The sequence below is a fragment of the Oncorhynchus tshawytscha genome, linkage group LG09, assembly GCF_018296145.1.
Source record: "Oncorhynchus tshawytscha isolate Ot180627B linkage group LG09, Otsh_v2.0, whole genome shotgun sequence".
Classification (NCBI taxonomy): Eukaryota; Metazoa; Chordata; class Actinopteri; order Salmoniformes; family Salmonidae; genus Oncorhynchus; species Oncorhynchus tshawytscha.
The window spans coordinates 59300913-59320503 of NC_056437.1; the positions used below are offsets into that span (position 1 = coordinate 59300913).

Sequence of the window (19591 nt, forward strand, 5' to 3'; positions counted from 1 at the left end):
ACCATGAGACCGGCAGTCTTTTGCGTGACAATATCCGGCTAACATTTCATGAACGCCACATCCCTAATCTGAAGTGAAATAGAAAGGTGAATGCAGCGATCTGGTTGGTTCCACCACGCTAATCATTATAACCATTGATCATGTAATTAGTGCTCTGTGTGTGTGTTTGACCGACCAGTATCTTTGATGAGGGGCCAGTTGATCTACGCTGCCATGCCCATCAAATGGGGCTCTGGCAAAGACCTTACCTCCAGCCTCACCTCTTGCCTGCTCACCAAAGGTCATCGATGCGGAGACCATAATTGGGTAGGTTGTGTCTGACCTGTTCAAACTTCAACATAGGTAATATCTGACACACAGGTATTATCCTAACTGCCATTGGTCATAGAACAGTGACTGTGTGTGCATGTGTTCACACAAACATGTTTGTAGCCAGCACATGGAGACTTGCGAGATCAAGTCATGAAGTCCAGACGTGTTTGATACGGATGTCACGTCTGAGTGCTGCACCAGGTGGTTTGCGCCTTTTGACCAATCCGATTCAAGGAAATTGCAAGTCATGCAGGATGGGCACAAAGCTCAAGGCGCGACCTTCTCTTTCCTCTGGTATGTATTTTGCACACATGATAACACATCACTCCTAACAGACAAAAGCAAAAACTCTTACATAAAGGTAGCAGCCTCTACATCAGCAATCTGACATGCTGCATTGCAGAGGTTCCCAAACTTTTTTTACTCAGGCCCCCCTTCCAGCATCGGGGAACACACCTTCAAAAACTCAGTGCCTCTTTGCTTGATATCATGGGAAAAATCAGAAGATATCAGCCAAGACCTCAGAAACAAAATTGGAGACCTCCACAAGTCTGGTTCATCCATGGGAGCAATTTCCAAACGCCTGAAGGTACCACGTTCATCTGTACAAACAATAGTACGCGAGCATAAACACCATGGGACAACGCAACCGTCGTACCGCTCAGGAAGGAGACGCGTTCTGTGCAAATAAATCCCAGAACAACAGCAAAGGACCTTGTGAAGATGCTGGAGGAAACAGGTACAAAAGTATCTAAATTCACAGTAAAACGAGTCCTATATTGACATAACCTGAAAGCCCGCTCAGTATGGATGAATCCACTAATCTAAAACAGCCGTAAAAAAGCCAGACAACGGTTTGCAACTGTACATGGGGACAAAGATCGTACTTTTTGGAGAAATGTCCTCTGGTTTGATGAAACAATAGAGCTGTTTGGCCATAATGACCATCGTAATGTTTGGAGGAAAAAGGGGGATGCTCGCAAGCTGAAGAACACCATCCCAACCATGAAGCACGGGGGTGGCAGCATCATGTTGTGGGGGTGCTTTGCTACAGGAGGGACTGGCGCACCTTACAAAATATAAGGCATCATGAGGATGGAAAATTATGTGGATATATTGAAGCAACATCTCAAGACATCAATCAGGAAGTTAATGCTTGGTCGCAAATGGGTCTTCAAAATGGACAATGACCCCATTCATACTTCCAAAGTTGTGGCAAAATGGCTTAAGGACAACAAAGTCAAGGTATTCGAGTGACCATCACAAAGCCCTGACCTCAATCCTATAGAATATTTGTGGGCAGAACTGAAAAAGTGTGTGCGAGCAAGGAGGTCTACACACCTGATTCAGTTACACCAGCTCTGTCAGAAGGAATGGACAAAATTCACCCAACTTATTGTGGGAAGCTTGTGGAAGGCTACCTGAAACGTTTGACCCAAGTTTAAATTGTTTAAGGCAATGCTACCAAATACTAATTGAGTGTAATGTAAACTTCTGACCCACTAGGAATGTGATGAAAGAAATAAAAGCTGAAATAAACAATTATCTCTACTATTATTCTGACATTTCACATTCTTAAAATAAAGTGGTGATCTTAACTGACCTAAGACATGGAATTTTTACTTTTAATTTTTAGGATTAAATGTCAGAAATTGTGAATAACTGAGTTTAATGTATTTGGCTAAGGTGTATGTAAACTTCCAACTTCAACTGTACAACTCCCTACTACATCGCACAGTTCAGGCTGGATCTGATTTACCTTTAGAGAAACTGTGCTATGTGTGTATTGAGCTCACAGAAAGAAAGAAACTCAGCAAAAAATAAACATCCTCACTGTCAACTGTATTTATTTTCAGCAAACTTAACATGTGTAAATATTTGTATGAACATAACAAGATCCAACAACTGAGACATAAACTGAACAAGTTCCACAGACATGTGACTAACAGAAATGGAATAATGCGTCCCTGAACAAAGGGGGGTGGGTCAAAATCTGTATTTGGTGAGCCACCAGCTGTATTAAGTCATGCAGTACATCTCCTCCTCATGGGCGGCACCAGATTTGCCAGTTCTTGCTGTGAGATGTTACCCCACTCTTCCACCAAGTCACCTGCAAGTTCCCAGACATTTCTGGGGGGAATGGCCCTAGCCCTCACCCTCCAATCCAACAGGCCCCAGAGGTGCTCAATGGGATTGAGATCCGGGCTCTTCGCTGGCCATGGCAGAACACTGAAATTCCTGTCTTGCAGGAAATCACTCACAGAACGAGCAGTATGGCTGGTGGCATTGTCATGCTGGAGGGTCATGTCAGGATGAGCCTGCAGGAAGGGTACCACATGAGGGAGGAGGATGTCTTCCCTGTAACGCAGAGCGTTGAGATAGCCTGCAATGACAACGAGCTCAGTCCGATGATGCTGTGACACACTGCCCCAGACCATGACGGACCCTCCACATCCAAATCGATCCTGCTCCAGACTACAGGCCTCGGTGTAACTCATTCCTTCGACAATAAACACGAATCCGACCATCACCCCTGGTGAGACAAAACCGCGACTGGATTTGTGCCCATAGACTACGTTGTTGCCGGGGATGTCTGGTGAGGACCTGCCTTACAACAGGCCTACAAGCCCTCAGTCCAGCCCCTTTCAGCCTATTGCGGACAGTCTGAGCACTGATGGAGGGATTGTGCATTTAGGATGTAACTCGGGCAGTTGTTGTTGCCATCCTGTACCTGTTCCGCAGGTGTGATGTTCGGATGTACCGATCCTGTGCAGGTGTTGTTACACGTGGTCGGCTACTGTGAGGATGATCAGCTGTCCTTCCTGCCTCCCTGTAGCACCGTCTTAGGCGTCTCACAGTACAGACATTGCAAGTTATTGCCCTGGTCACATCTGCAGTCCTCATGCCTCCTTGCAGCATGCCTAAGGCAGATGAGCAGGGACCTTGGGCATCTTTCTTTTGGTGTTTTTCAGTCAGTAGAAAGGGCTCTTTAGTGTCCTAAGTTTTCATAACTGTGACCTTAATTGCCTACCGTCTGTAAGCTGTTAGTGTGGTGTTAGAGGGCCAGTAGGAGGCACTCTTTCCTCTGGTCTAAAAAAATATCCAAATGCCCCAGGGCAGTGATTGGGGACACTGCCCTGTGTAGGGTGCCGTCTTTCGGATGGGACGTTAAACGGGTGTCCTGACTCTCTGAGGTCATTAACGATCCCATGGCACTTATCGTAAGAGTAGGGGTGTTAACCCCGGTGTCCTGGCTAAATTCCCAATCTGGCCCTCAAACCATCACGGTCACCTAATAATCCCCAGTTTACAAATTGGCTCATTCATCCCCCTCCTCTCCCCTGTAACTATTCCCCAGGTCGTTGCTGCAAATGAGAACGTGTTCTCAGTCAATTTACCTGGTAAAATAACGGAAAAATAAAATAAAGTGTCTTAACGACCATTCCACAGGTGCATGTTCATTAATTGTTTATGGTTCATTGAACAAGCATGTTTCCGGAAACCGGGTGTTACGGCTTTCTTCCGTCGAAGGAGAGTCGGACCAAAATGCAGCGTGGTTAGTTCGATACATCTTTAATAAGGAAAAAACACGAACAATACAAAAACAAGAAACGGAACGTGAAAACCTATACAGCCTGTCTGGTGACAATAACTAACACAGAGACAGGAACAATCACCCACAAAACACACAGTGAAACCCAGGCTACCTAAATATGGTTCCCAATCAGAGACAACGAGAATCACCTGACTCTGATTGAGAACCGCCTTAGGCAGCCATAGACTATGCTAGACACCCCTACTCAGCCACAATCCCAATGCCTACTAAAACCCCAATACGAAAACACAACACAAAAATAACCCCATGTCACACCCTGGCCTGACCAAATAAATATATAAACACAAAATACTAAGACCAGGGCGTGACAGAACCCCCCCCCCCAAGGTGCGGACTCCCGGCCGCACACTAAAACCCATAGGGGAGGGTCCGGGTGGGCGTCTGTCCACGGTGGCGGCTCCGGCTCGGGACGTGGACCCCACTCCAACCAAGTCTTAGTCCCCCTGTAACGCGTCCTTTGATTGGCGACCCTCGCCGCCGACCTAGGCATAATAACCCTCACCAAGGACCCCACTGGACTGAGGGGCAGCTCGCGACTGAGGTAGAAGCTCGGGACTGAGGGGAAGCTCGGGACTGAGGGGAAGCTCGGGACTGAGGGGAAGCCCGGCACTGAGGGAAAGCCCGGCACTGAGGGAAAGCCCGGCAATGAGGGAAAGCCCGGCACTGAGGGAAAGCCCAGCACTGAGGGAAAGCCCAGCACTGGGAGGAAGCCCAGCACTGAGAGGAAGCTCAGCACTGAGAGGAAGCTCAGCACTGAGAGGAAGCTCAGCACTGAGAGGAAGCTCAGCACTGAGAGGAAGCTCAGCACTGAGAGGAAGCTCAGGCAGGTAGTTTGCTCTGGCAGATCCTGGCTGGCTGGCGGATCTGGAAGAGTCTGGTTGACTGGCAGATCTGGAAGAGTCTGGTTGACTGGCAGATCTGGAAGAGTCTGGCTGACTGGCAGATCTGGAAGAGTCTGGCTGACTGGCAGATCTGGAAGAGTCTGGCTGACTGGCAGTTCTGGAAGAGTCTGGCTGACTGGCAGATCTGGAAGAGTCTGGCTGACTGGCAGATCTGGAAGAGTCTGGCTGACTGGCAGATCTGGCTGCTCTGGCTGCTCCATGCAGACTGACAGCTCTGGCTGCTCTATGCAGACTGGCAGCTCCATGCAGACTGGCAGCTCTGGCTGCTTGCAGGCTGACAGCTCTGGCTGCTCCATGCAGGCTGGCAGCTCTGGCTGCTCCATGCAGGCTGGCAGCTCTGGCTGCTCCATGCAGACTGGCAGCTCTGGCTGCTCCATGCAGACTGGCAGCTCTGGCTGCTCCATGCAGACTGGCAGCTCTGGCTGCTCCATGCAGACTGGCAGCTCTGGCTGCTCCATGTAGCCTGGCAGCTCTGGCTGCTCCATGCAGACTGGCAGCTCAGGCTGCTCCATGCAGGCTGGCAGCTCTGGCTGCGCTGAACAGGCGGGAGGCTCCGGCAGCGCTGTAGAGGAGGAAGGCTCTGGCTGCGCTGAACAGGCGGGAGGCTCCGGAGGCGCTAAACAGGCGAGGCGCACTGAAGGCCTGGTGCGTGGTGCTGGCACTGGGTAGAGGACATGCACAGGAAGCCTGGTGCGGGGAGCTGCCACCGGAGGACTGGTGTGTGGAGGTGGCACTGGATGGACCGGACCGTGGAGGTGTACTGGAGAGCCTGATAAACAGGGGGAGTTGGCTCAGGTCTGAACCCTGACTCTGCCACACTCTCCCTACGAAAACACAACACAAAAATAACCCCATGTCACACCCTGGCCTGACCAAATAAATATATAAACACAAAATACTAAGACCAGGGCGTGACACCGTGTTTAAACCCTTTACAATGAATATCTGTGAAGTTATTTGGAATTTTACTAATTGTCTTTGAAAGACAGGGTCCTGAAAAAGGGACGTTTCTTCTTTTTGCTGAGTTTATATCCTAAATGGAATTCAAAATCATTTAACCGATGTCGGTCAATTAGTTGTTTAAAACAGAAAAATCACCAGTATTTTGGTTAAATCGCTGAGCACTACTCTATGGTAGTGACAAGAGGAAAACTGATGCACTACCCAATTTCAAAATTGCACCTTGTGCATTCTACTACTACAACTTTCAAGAGTAAATTGAAAGCCAGACTGAGTTCCTTAAAAAAAATAAGAACAAATTATGCCGACCCCAGTTTGGATCCACTGCTGTATTGCATGGCAACTGATCAACTGTAGGGTACCAACAGCAGCTGCATAGTCCAGCCTACTATGCGCCGTGTCCCTCCGACCAGGGTAAATTATTTATATTTAAACTTGGGCTGACTAGGCTACATAAACTTTTTCAACCCCAAATTATTAACTGGAATGAATAAACCCAATATCTGACATAGACTGTGAGTACATTTTTAATTCGGCATAACAGTTGCATAGGGCAAGAGTGGACTACATGATGCAAACAAGCAGAAAGCAAGCTCAGCCCTGTGAGTTTTATTGACCAATCATGTTGCTTCTCTATGTCTGTTTATAGAATCCCTAGTCCTTCTTTTAAACATCATTCATATGAACAAGTACAGGGTTGCTGCAGTTTGACAGAGTTTTCATCCTCCCCAAGGCAATGAGTTTTTCCAGGAGTTAAAAAAAAAATCATTTGACCACCTGATTAGAAAAACTCTGGTCCCATCATAGCCCATTTTAAATATTTTTACAACAAATGAATCATGTCATACCTTATAAGGTCCGGAGTTTTTCCTGGTTACTAGATCAGGAAAAACTACAGGTCCAGGAATTTTCTTTCCGCCACATCTCTCTGGGACCTGTGGTGCCACTTCTGGTCCTAATTAATTCAAATAAATCAAGAAATCTGTAATAAATGTTGACGTTTTTGCCCATCTTAGTCAAATTTGACATCTGACTAAGATGTTTGATGCAGTATTTCTCAAGTGAAATAATGTGCATGAAAACAAGTATTCTCTCGTTGAATAACAACAGACATGTCATTGAATAATCCTGTCCATAGTTCCAACTCCTACTAGCAGTAGTACTATTGACCAATCACAGACGAAGGGCGTAGACTTTGGCTACCGAACATCGACTTACCTCAAGAAAAAAATTGCGCGAACACTTGTAAATAAACATTCTGAACCCCAAAATGACTGGGATGCATGGAACAGGCTGTAATGGCCAAATTCTGTTTGCCTTTTTTGTTAAACACATAAATAAATATTGAAATTAAAACAGCCATGTGTATATAAACAATGATTTCATGTGAGTGGCCCTGGAAATGTTTACAGAGGCAAAGATAATAAACACATATGCCAGTGAAAAAGCCATATTACAACCAATAATTAACAAAAATATAAATGCAACATGAAACAATTTTTACAACTTTACTGAGTTACAGTTCATATAATAAAATATCTAAAATATGCAGTTTTGTCACACAACACAATGTGTCAAGTTTTGAGGGAGCGTGCAATTGGCATGGTGACTGCAGGAATGTTCACCAGAGCTGTTGCCAGAAAATCTAATGTTCATTTCTATAACATAAGCCACCTCCAATGTTGTTTTAGAGAATTAGGCAGTACATCCAACTGGCCTTACAACCGCAGACCATGTGTAACCACACCAGCCCAGGACTTCCACATCATTCTGATTAGCTGGGCCTGGCTCCCAAGTTGTTGTTTTTTACCGTTATTTTACCAGGTAAGTTGACTGAGAACACGTTCTCATATACAGCAACAACCTGGGGAATAGTTACAGGGGAGAGGAGGGGGATGAATGAGCCATTTGTAAGCAGCGGATGATTAGGCGACCATGATGTTATGAGGGACATCTTGGGAATTTAGCCAGGACACCAGGGTTAACACCCCTAGTCTTACAATAAGTGCCATGGGATCTTTAGTGACCTCAGAGAGTCAGGACACCAGTTTAATGTCCCATCCGAAAGAAAGTACCCTACACAGTGCAGTGTTACTGCCCTGGGGCATTGGGCTATTTTTTGGACCAGAGGCAAGAGTGCCTCCTACTGGCCCTCCAACACCACTTCCAGCATCTGGTCTCCCATCCAGGGACTGACCAGGACCAACTCTGCAAAGCTTCAGAAGCAAGCCAGCAGTGGGATGCAGGGTGGTATGCTGCTGGCAGTGGGTGAGCCTATGCCCTCCCAGGCCCACCCATGGCTGCGCCCCTGCCTAGTCATGTGAAATCCATAAATTAGGGCCTAATTCATTTATTTATTTCCTTATATGAACTGTAACTCGGTAAAATCGTTGAAATTGTTGCATGTTGCGTTTATATTTTTGTTCAGTGTAGTAATTTGAAATAAGGTTGACTCACAACTTTTGCTTGGAGGGATGATTGCAGAACAGAACTACAGAGGACAAAGAAATGACTCTGCTTAATCTATAGATTCATCCTTGCTGTGACTGCCTCTCGACGACGAAGCGAGCAAGTTTCTTCACCCAGCCAGAGTGAGAGTTCAGGCAGATCTTCTCTCCACTCACCAGACCAGCACTGGAAAACAAGACACAGTCACTGTGGCTGTACAGACAGCTCCAAGACACATCCACTGTTTATACAGACACTTCAAGACACATCCACTGTTACAGACAGGGGTATGTCAGCTCATCATTACTCTCCAGATTATATTACAGATGCTTTGGTCAGGCTCATTTGCATCAAATGTCAGACTTTTTGGAAATGAGGTGGATCCATTTCTTTGGAAGTTGGAGTAATATTTTGGGATGTTCACACTGTTTTCACTCTAAAAACAGACAGGAGATTGGGGTCATTGAGTTTGATACATGTGCGAGTAACTTCATGGGAAATGTGTTCCATGCTTCAGTCTGGAGGAATTGCAAACAAATTAAGCCCCTACTCCCTATGAACGTGGGTAGACCTGAGGGGATTGGATAGGTGAAAGCAATATGGCAACATTTCACCTGGCCAATCAGAGGTCCAGATGGATATACCACCATATTGTTTACACCAATCCAGTCCTCTCAGATCTCCACAATTGCCTAGAGGGGCTAGCAGCCGGTCTCAAATCAATACCTAACCCTCACCCTTGGCCCTAACCCTTGGATTCTGCAGATCTGTCAGATCTAAGCAATATGGTGGAAGCTCCGCCACTGCACTACTTATACCTACCCAGCCCCGACAGATCTGCAAACATCAAGGGGTTAGGGCCAAGAGGGAGGCGTAGGGAGCTTACAAGAGTTGCCTCGTTAATCCGCTGTCTCTCTCACAAGACCTAGATTCACTTTCTATAATCTCACTCCCTTTCTCTGCTAATTGTTGCACGTTGTAATTTATTTCCTTATAGAATCATAGGGTTCTAGAGGAGCTGCAGCACCCTGGATACATTTAACTCAATGTGGGGGGGTGAGAGTTAGACTACTGCTGTCTGTTCGGAAATAAATGTAATAATTCAGAATAGTTTAACAGACCTGTAAGGCCACCGAAACACGCACATTGTTTGTTGACTAGCGTAAACAGTTTAGGACACTGATCTCCCATGGAATAATCAAGTTGATAGTTTATATGGAGGAACAGACAGTGCACCCCAGCAATGACCAGCCCGCAAGCAACGCCTTCCCAAAAAATCTTCCTCAGCATGCCTCCCGCATCCTCACATTCAGCAACTCATTTGCATAACATTGTGTGATAGGCTGAGAGACTTTTAAATGTGTAAAACATTAGCCCCAGAGGCTCAATATCTTATTTTATTATTTTGTAGCTGTAGAGTGTATCGCAAAAACAAGGCATAGCTTACAGTTGGGAATACACTGCAAATACAGTGGGGAGAACAAGTATTTGATAACCTGCAAAATCGGCAGTGTTTCCTACTTACAAAGCATGAGGTCTGTAATTTTTATCATAGGTACACTTCAACTGTGAGAGACAGAATCTAAAACAAACATCCAGAAAATCACATTGTATGATTTTTAAGTAGTTCATTTGCATTTGTATGACATAAGTATTTGATCACCTACCAACCAGTAAGAATTCCGGCTCTCACAGACCTGTTCGTTTTTCTTTAAGAAGCCCTCCTGTTCTCCACTCATTACCTGTATTAACTGCACCTGTTTGAATTCGCTACCTGTATAAAAGACACCTGTCCACACACTCAAACAGACTCCAACCTCTCCACAATGGCCAAGACCAGAGCGCTGTGTAAGGACATCAGGGTTAAATTATAGACCTGCACAAGGCTGGGATGGGCTACAGGACAATATGCAAGCAGCTTGGTGAGAAGGCAACAACTGTTGGCACAATTATTAGAAAATGGAAGACGTTCAAGATGATGGTCAATCACCCTCGGTCTGGGGCTCCATGCAAGATCTCACCTTGTGGGGCATCAATGATCATGAGGAAGGTGAGGGATCAGCCCAGAACTACACGGCAGGACCTGGTCAATGACCTGAAGAGAGCTGGGACCACAGTCTCAAAGAAAACCATTAGTAACACACTACACCATCATGGATTAAAATCCTGCAGCGCACGCAAGGTCCCTCTGCTCAAGCCAGCGCATGTCCAGGCCCGTCTGAAGTTTGCCAATGACCATCTGGATGATCCAGAGGAGGAATGGGAGAAGGTCATGTGGTCTGAGACAAAAATAGAGCTTTTTGGTCTAAACTCCACTCACCGTGTTTGGAGGAAGAAGAAGGATGAGTACAACCCCAAGAATACCATCCCAACTGTGAAGCATGGAGGTGGAAACATCATTCTTTGGGGATGCTTTTCTGCAAAGTGGACAGGACGACTGCACCGTATTGAGGGGAGGATGGATGGGATCATGTATCGCGAGATCTTGGCCAACAACCTCCTTCCCTCAGTAAGAGCATTGAAGGTGGGTCATGGCTGGGTCTTCCAGCATGACAAAATGGGCCAAAATCCCTGCTGCAGTGTGTGCAAACCTGGTCAAGAACTACAGGACATGTATGATCTCTGTAATTGCAAACAAAGGTTTCTGTACCAAACATTAAGTTCTGCTTTTCTGATGTGTCAAATACTTATGTCATGCAATAAAATGCTAATTAATTACTTAATCATACAATGTGATTTTCTGGACTTTTGTTTTAGATTCCGTCTCTCACAGTTGAAGTGTACCCATGATAAAAATTACAGACCTCTACATGCTTTGTAAGTAGGAAAACCTGCTAAATCGGCAGTGTATCAAATACTTGTTCTCCCCACTGTATGTCAATGAACAAACAGCAGGCAGACAAAAACAGCCCTTTAACAATATTTCAAATACAATCTCGGGAAAACACAGGTTGAAAAGCAATTGGCTCTTGTTGAAATAGAGAACATTCTAAATCGGGTTGCTGAAGGCTAGCAAAATATTTCATCAAGTTCCAAATATTGTTTTAAAAAGTCAAATCAGAGAGAAAAAGAGCTTTTGAGCTGTGCATCGTTGGGTGAGTCAGTGAAACTGGATATCACTTTTAAAACTATAATTTACCCCTCATATTGTACAATGTGTGTCTCCACACACCTAGGTCTAGGCTATTGATGGATTCAAGACAATTTCGGTTTATCTATCTCAGATCCTCAGTTTGTCAGTTTCAAAGATGCCTGTCATTCCGATAATTTGCGTGGTACTATGGTGCTTTCAGGACAACTGGGAACTCTGGGGAAATCATTAAGTCAGAACGTTTGAGCTCTAAAAAGAGGCTTGAGTTCCAGTCTTGGAATCCCGAGTTGGATGACCGTTCAAAATTAATTTGCCCAGTCGGTTTTAGTTTTTTTTTCGGAGTTCCCAATTGTCTTCAATGCACTGGTAAGAAGTAGGAGATTTCCGAATTCCGAGTTCCCAGTTGTTTTGAACGCAGAATTAAAGATTATGCCAAGGTCTTCAGTCATTCAGTCAGGGCGGCAGGGTAGCCTAGTGGTTAGTGTTGGACTAGTAACCGGAAGGTTGATAAGGTACAAATCTGAGCTGACAAGGTACAAATCTGTCGTTCTGCCCCTGAACAGGCAGTTAACCCACTGTTCCTAGGCCGTCATTGAAAATAAGAATTTGTTCTTAACTGACTTGCCTAGTAAAATAAAAAAAGTATATATATTTTTCTCATCCGGTACCTCCGAGCTCCCCAGGTTACCCCCCTCTTGTGCTCACTTTTTGTTCTGGCACCTCCCGTTACACAAATGAAGCACTGCTTTCCAGGCTTTATAAGATCTGGCATGTGTCCCCAATGTTGTCAGGCAGAAATTTGACCGTGGAGTCACTCACATGACCTCTGTGGTCTTGCAGTGTGGCCCTCTGGGAAGGATCTCGACGCTCTGTCTGGACTCCAGCTGATTACACAGGCATTGTCTGTTGTAATCCCTCCCGATTGGGTGCATACCAAGAACAATTCATCAATCTTTTAGTTCATACAATCCAAAGAGATTTTGTTAAAATATGTTTTCATTATTTTGTTTTGTGTATTGGATAGAGACAGAGTCCAGTATTGCAACACAAAAGTGTTTGCTCTCTACAGTTCCTCATTCACACACACACACACACACACACACACACACACACACACACACACACCCTTGGAGAGACATCTAAGGAGCTGGCCCAATAAAAGTTAACTTTAAGGTCCAGTGTTTACTGATGACGTTCAGTTGTAAACTGTCAAATGTTCTGTACTTTTGTACTTTTCTTAAACAACAGCTGTAGACTAACAGTGAAATGGTTACTTACAGGCCTTTTCCAACAATCCAGAGTTAAAGATAAAACAAAATAGAAATAGAGACACGAGGAATAAATGCACAGTGAATAATGAGTTGATGTGCAGGGGTACGAGGTAATTGAGGTAGCTATATGTACATATTGGTAGGTATAAAGTGACTAAGCAAAGGGATAGATAATTGACAATAGCCACAGTGAGTGAATGTGTGTGGCGTCAGTACACGTGTGCGCGTGTTGTGTGGGCATATGTTGTGTGTGTTGGGGTGTCAGTATGAGTGGGTGGGTAGAGTCAGTGAGAGGGAGTTAGTGCAGAAATGGGTCAACACAGGTAGTACGGGAAGCCATTTCATTAGCTATTTAGCAAGTCTTGTTCAGCAGTCTTATGTTTTGGGGGTAGAACCAGTGGAGGAGGTTGGTGACTTGAAAAATTGAGGATCATGGGAGACCCACGGTATAGGCGAGTAACGCACGGAGACGACGAAGTGTGTTTCGAAAATCGTCAAAAATTCTAATTATTTGAACCTAAAGCATTTAATAAAGACATTTATAGTACCATGTTATGGGGAATGGGAATGAGAGGGCTACTTACACTGTGTTGGAAAGGGATCACAGCAGTGAATGAATGAGGGTATGAGGCATGAGTTCAGTGCAGGACAGGATTTGACTGGGAAGACAAAAAACAATAACACTACGCAGTTAGACAAAAGAGCTAAGAATGAGTTAGTCCAAGCAAAGAGTAAAATCATTCATCTGTAACAATGGGATTGTGTTTGTGATTGACTCGACATACAGGAATGAGAGAAAATGTAGAGGTGTACTCACAGTGCTTGGAGGGGAAGCATTCAATGTGCCACTGGAAGAGTGGGCACATGAGACATGGCTTCAGTTCATGTCAGGAGAAAGTTGACAAAGGAAGTGGAGTTGAGTAGTCATCACCTCTTAATCAGGGAAGAGGGGACATAGCCGTAAATATAAATAGACGATACATCCATTACAGCTGCGCCATCGTAGGTTTGGACAACGAGTTTGTCTAGAACTTAAACTCAGACATCTCAAAATGCATAAAGTCAAACAAAGACTGCGCATCTCGCCCACTTGACACATCAAAGTATCTCAAGAAACGTCCCTGAATAAAGCCCTGATCATCCACATACCTGACGATAACTGACAACTGCAAGCAGACTGGTGGCACAGTAGGTCCCGGAGCAGTGGGGCAATTTTTACACCCTGGGGCTTGGAGTTTTTCCTTATATGTTAACCTAACTAGGAAAACTCTGGACCCTATAAGGTATGACAGTGATTAATCAGTCGTAAAAAGGTTTTATATGGGCTATGATGGGACCAGATTTTCCTAATCAGGTCACATGATTTTTTTTTTACTCCTGAAAAAATATCCTGGCCCTGGGGGGCCCTGAAAACCCTGTCAAACTGCATCTACCTTATACTTGTTCCTATAAATTATATTTAAACTAGATTTGGAGGGGGATTTCCTCTACCCAGACACATAGACAACAACTGATAGACAATAGAACTCACAGGGCTGAGCTAGCTTTTATGCATATTTACATCATGCAGGCCTATGCAGCTGTAGGCCTTACAAAATCATTTACTCACATCTGTCGCCACTATTATGTTGATTCATTAATTCCAGTTAATCATTATGGATTAAAAACGTATATGCAGCCTAGCGAGCCCAATTTTTAATATAAACTCAATTTGAGCACATTCAAGGTTTTTCCTGACACACAAACTGTCTATAAATACATAACGTTACCAATGAGTTGACCCTGACCAGATGGACGGTGGGCATAGGCTGTATGCAGCTAGCCTACAGTTGATGAGACTGAAAAATAATCTTGTTTTCATCCCATACAGCATGTCAGATTTCTAATGTTTAGGTGTAGTTTAGGCTGCTGCAACATTTATATCATGCGTTTTTGAGTGGAGTGTCTGTTCGGAGTGAGTATGTGTTATCATCTTTGCTAAATAAATACCAGAGGAAAGTGGAAAGCCTACTTGAGCACACGCGAAAGAATGCGCAGCGTCAATCTCTTTAATCTTTTAATGGATGATGTGCTGGAATCATTCGGAATTGTTTTCGACATCCCAAAAAGAGTCGAAAGTTCGATAAGTTCAGCAAGTAAAGCATCGTAACGTGCAATTACCTCTGCAAGCTCCTTGTAGTTGCCCTTGCACAAAAACGCAGGCAAGGCGTGCAATACAGACGGCTTGATGAAAGGCTCCCTGTTAACAATCTATACTTTTGATCAGCTGATATTTTAACTCGCACCTTTTCCGTGTACCCCAGAGAATGAAAGGGGTTCTTCGACAAAAAGTCCACAACATTTTCAGCAGCGTTGTCTATTAAACCATTCTGGCGCAGAAAACTGCACACTTGCTCTGGTACAGTTGCTAGCTAGCCATTTAAATTGACAATTTATTTAAATTTGCCTTGCTTTTACTGGACACCAAAATAAAGTTCTAAAACCAAGAAAACTATTTATAATATACCTCCTCAGTATCCTGTAATTTGAAAAAACTCATTTGAATTGAATACAATCCCAAAAATGCTTCAGGATCACTTTTCACTCTTAAAACAATGTCACCAAGTTTCTCAACACATAGAAACCCCATAACGCTCAGTGGCACAATCCCAATACAACTCAATAGGTTCGTTCTCTGATGCTAATTCTATGATTGGATGGACAATATGTCAGTTCTTCCTGCTAAAGCTTTGATTGGTTGGAGGACGTACTCCGGAGTGGTCATAATTACCATGTACACTACTGTTTGGGGTCACTTAGAAATGCCCGTGTTTTTGAAAGAAAAAACATTTTTGTTCATTAAAATAACATCAAATTGATCAGAAATACAGTGTAGACATTGTTCATGTTGTAAATGCCTATTGTAGCTGGAAACAGCAGATTTTTTATGGAAAATCTACATAGGCGTACAGAGGCCCATTATCAGCAGCCATCACTCCTGTGTTCCAATGGCACGTTGTGTTAGCTAATCCACGTTTATCATTTTAAAAGGATAATTTATCGCTAGAAAACCCTTTTGCAATTATGTTAGTACAGCTGAAAACTGTTGTTCTCATTAAATAAGCAATAAAACTGTCCTCCTTTAGACTGGTTGAGTATCTGGAGCATCAGCATTTGTGGGTTTGATTACAGGCTCAAAATGGCCAAAAACAAAGCACTTTCTTCTGAAACTTGTCAGTCTATTCTTGTTCTGAGATATGAAGGCTATTCAATGCGAGAACTTGCCAAGACACTGAACAGAACAGTGCAAACTGTCTCTAACCAGAATAGAAAGTGGAGTGGGAGGCCCCGGTGCACAACTGAGCAAGAGGACAAGTACATTAGAATGTCTAGTTTGAGAAACAGACGCCTCACAAGTCCTCAACTGTCAGCTTCATTAAATAGTACCCGCAAAACACCAGTCTCAACGTCAACAGTGAAGAGACGAGTTCCTCTGTTCAGTGTCTGTTGTTCTTTTGCTCATCTTAATCATTTATTTTTATTGGCTGGTCTGAGATATAGCTTTTTCTTTGCAATTCTGCTTAGATGGCATGTCTGTCTTCAAATAAATCCAGAGTGAGTGCAAGAGACAGTGAGAGTGAGAGACAGCAAGAGAGCGAGAGTGAGAGACAGTGAGAGAGCGTGAGAAAGTGGTTTTGGGTTGACATGAAACAGCCTGCATTGAATTCCAAGCTCAAGCAGACAGATGGGCAGCTCTTCTTCTATTTGCTAAGCAACTTGATTAGCAAAAAGACCGCCACAGGCTCATCCCACAACAGAATCATCCTTAGAGACCATTAGAGACCTACAGTAAAGCTGTCGTCCACTGGGTTGCATGTAAACTTATATCACCATGAACACCGCAAGCATAACCATCATTCTGCTCACCCTTCTGTCCATCTTCTCAACAACTGAAGGTAAATAATCATTAATTCATCACTTAATATTGTATACTTAATTATGTATTTTATTATTTTACTGCATTTATAAGCTGGGTACTTTCATTTGAAGTTTTAGCAACTAATCAACATTCCAGTAGTGTTGGCGACTCTTTACATGACAGTGTTCTTATTACTGGGTTATTATCCATGTTTATACAAATGAATAACAAATGTAACTACTACTCATTGTTATACTGTGTTTACAGCAGCAACCCTTACCCTAACTCTAGCCCTAACCCGTAACCGTAGATATATACACATGCAAGAAAAACACTGAAATTGAACCAAGAGATTTAAGACAAAGCCATTGTGCTTTCCACCCTACCTCTCTATAGGGATAAAGCAACCACGGGTTCTACGCTGTCTTTGCCCCAAAGTGCAGACTGGTCTTATTCCGTTCAGGGATTTAAAGAGTGTGTGGCACCTCTCTCCTCGCCCACACTGTTCAAAGACTGAAGTCATGTGAGTGTATACCTCCTTCTAAGGATAAATCAACATAACTGAGCATTTATAATCAGTAACCGGTATGATTATTAATACATTTTGACAATGATCTTCTCCTCAGAATAAGTACAAATGTTGTTGTCCCTCAAATGATAAATCGACACCTTGATAGTTTATCATCAGGTTAATTGTTTTGACAGTGATCTTCAGACTAAGTGTTAAAAACATGAAAAGTAACTTATGATTTAAATAAAGTTCAAGAATTTGCTCAAAGGGTACTGGTGCACATTTTGAAGTGAATTAAAGGGATAGTTTGTCATTCCTGAAAGTAGTCTATGGATCATCTATGAACTATGCCTTTAATTATTTTCAGTGTCACACTCAAAAGGGGAGGTCAACTCTGCCTGGACCCAAAGAAACGTTTGGTGAAGATTCTGGTGGAGAGATCAACCAAAAGGTCTTTAACAATCTTTAACTGAATAATATAGTCCATGGCAGTGCATTGCTGCCATTGCCTTGTATTAGTGAAATCATAGCCTGGTCATACCCAAATCTAACTGCCAGTAGCGCAGGACCTGAAGCAAGGATATGCATTTTCTTGATACCATTTGAAAGGAAACACTTTGAAATTTGTGGAAATGCGAAATGAATGTAGGAGAAAGTAGCACATTATATTTGGTTAAAAAGATAACAAAGAAAAACATGTTTTTTTGTACCATCATCAATTTATATGTTGGCCACTAGATTGCAGCAGTGTATGTGCAAAGTTTTAGACTGATCCAGTGAACCATTGTATATATGTTCAAAATGTTGTATCAAGACTGCCCAAATGTGCCTAATTGGTTTATTAATACATTTTCAAGTTCATAATTGTGCACTCCCCTCAAACAATAGCATAGTATTCTTTCACTGTAATATCTACTGTAAATTGGACAGTGCAGTTGTCTTTTTTGTTACTTACAACCTCATGCTAATCACATTAGTCTATGTTAGCTCAACCGTCCCGCAGAGGGAGGGGGGGGACACCGATCCCGTAGAGATAAAAAAAAGCAATGTCCTTAGCTAGTTTGACTTGTTTGTCTTCTATTTTGCAGAATGCAGGAAAGCAAACGTTCTGAAGAGGTTGGAAGCGTCACTCCTGCCCTGTTACACTTGTCAACCAGATGATGGGCATGATTCAACTGGACTGCCTTCCCAGTGACCAATTCTGAAGCACCCACTAGAATACTATGAATCCGATTGGGATATTGCACTGCGAAATAATTATCTTGAGTGGAAGGGTAGATGTGGCATTGTGTGCCCATTTTCTCTATCCACGCATGACTTCATTGCCGTCTCATATATCACACCCAAATATATCTTAATATGAATTATATGTCCATTCATTGTTTTGGTATGTTTATTACATATCATATGTTTTACTACTTATATGTTCATTATATCTTCACCTGTGAAAAACACAGGTAGGGTCAGAAGGAGGAGTCCTTAAGAAGAGAGCTGCATATAGGTAACTGAAAATAGTCCTTTATAACAGGACTTAAAGACAGTGTCTGTCTATTGATGCTTTCATTTTCTAACTTGTCCAAGCAAGCAAATAAAAACAACATATTCATATCTGCTGACTGTCTCTGTATAACATTCCACTTTCAGTCAAGCCTTTGGTTTCCAGACAAAAATAAGCTCTATAGCAAAGACAATGGCAGAGATGTTGGCAAACTAATGTCATTCCCTATGTCCCACAATTCCCTATATAGCGCACTACTTTTGACCAGAGCCCTATGGACCCTTGTCAAACATAGTGCTCTATATAGAGAACAGGGTTCCATTTGGGATGCAGGCAGTGTGTTTTGACGCCTTGACCTGTGATGACAATGTCTCACACAATGCCTGCAGAAGCTGCAGCATGTGACTTACTGTTGAAGGTTATTACTGAAGACAATGAGGACAAGTCATTGCATCTTCTTTTCTATCCTGGCCAAAACCCTCATTTACCAAAACACAGAGGTCTTGGTATGGTGCCAATACTTTAAGAAAAAGACTCATTGTGAGAACATGGAAATAGAATGATCCTGGATTATTTGCATTAGTTTTGTGGGAAGCACATGCAGAGAACAACATTTGGAGCCAGTTTCTTAGACACAGATACATCAAGCCTAGTCCTGGACTAAAAGTCATTTTAAATTGAGATTCTCCATTAATTTGAGCATGCTTTTTTAGCCCCGAACTAAGTTTAGACTGAATCTGTGCCTGGGAAACCAGCCCTGTCTGACAAATGACAGCAGTTTTAAGATGAATAGGTTCAACTTTTGTTCATATATTTTTTTCTTAGAGTATTTCTGAGTTTAATGTCTTAGTAGAATAGATACAGTGGGGAGAACAAGTCATGTATCGCGAGATCTTGGCCAACAACCTCCTTCCCTCAGTAAGAGCATTGAAAATGGGTTGTGGCTGGGTCTTCCAGCATGACAACGACCCGAAACACACAGCCAGGGCAACTAAGGAGTGGCTCCATAAGAAGCATCTCAAGGTCCTGGAGTGGCCTAGCCAGTCTCCAGACCTGAACCCAATAGAAAATCTTTGGAGGGAGC

At 43.4% G+C, this 19591-nt stretch overlaps 1 protein-coding gene and 2 long non-coding RNA genes across 3 annotated transcripts; 1 reads left to right on the top strand and 2 right to left on the bottom strand.

The window, feature by feature from the left end:
- Positions 1–5595: 5595 nt before the first annotated feature.
- LOC121847313 lies at positions 5596–8286 on the bottom strand. The gene is made up of 3 exons (XR_006084197.1): positions 8248–8286; positions 6639–6745; positions 5596–5654 (listed from the first exon to the last, which is right to left on the bottom strand). It is a non-coding gene; the product is annotated as an uncharacterized LOC121847313 (long non-coding RNA).
- A 3971-nt stretch (positions 8287–12257) lies between these two features.
- On the bottom strand, positions 12258–15282 carry LOC121847312. The gene is made up of 3 exons (XR_006084196.1): positions 14761–15282; positions 13418–13533; positions 12258–13259 (listed from the first exon to the last, which is right to left on the bottom strand). It is a non-coding gene; the product is annotated as an uncharacterized LOC121847312 (long non-coding RNA).
- A 986-nt stretch (positions 15283–16268) lies between these two features.
- On the top strand, positions 16269–18617 carry LOC112214957 (permeability factor 2). The gene is made up of 4 exons (XM_024373990.2): positions 16269–16535; positions 16895–17021; positions 17377–17460; positions 18098–18617. Exons 1-4 carry the CDS (start codon positions 16472–16474, stop codon positions 18168–18170), a joined length of 348 nt encoding a protein of 115 aa, XP_024229758.1. The 5' UTR covers positions 16269–16471; the 3' UTR covers positions 18171–18617.
- The last annotated feature ends 974 nt before the right edge of the window (positions 18618–19591 follow it).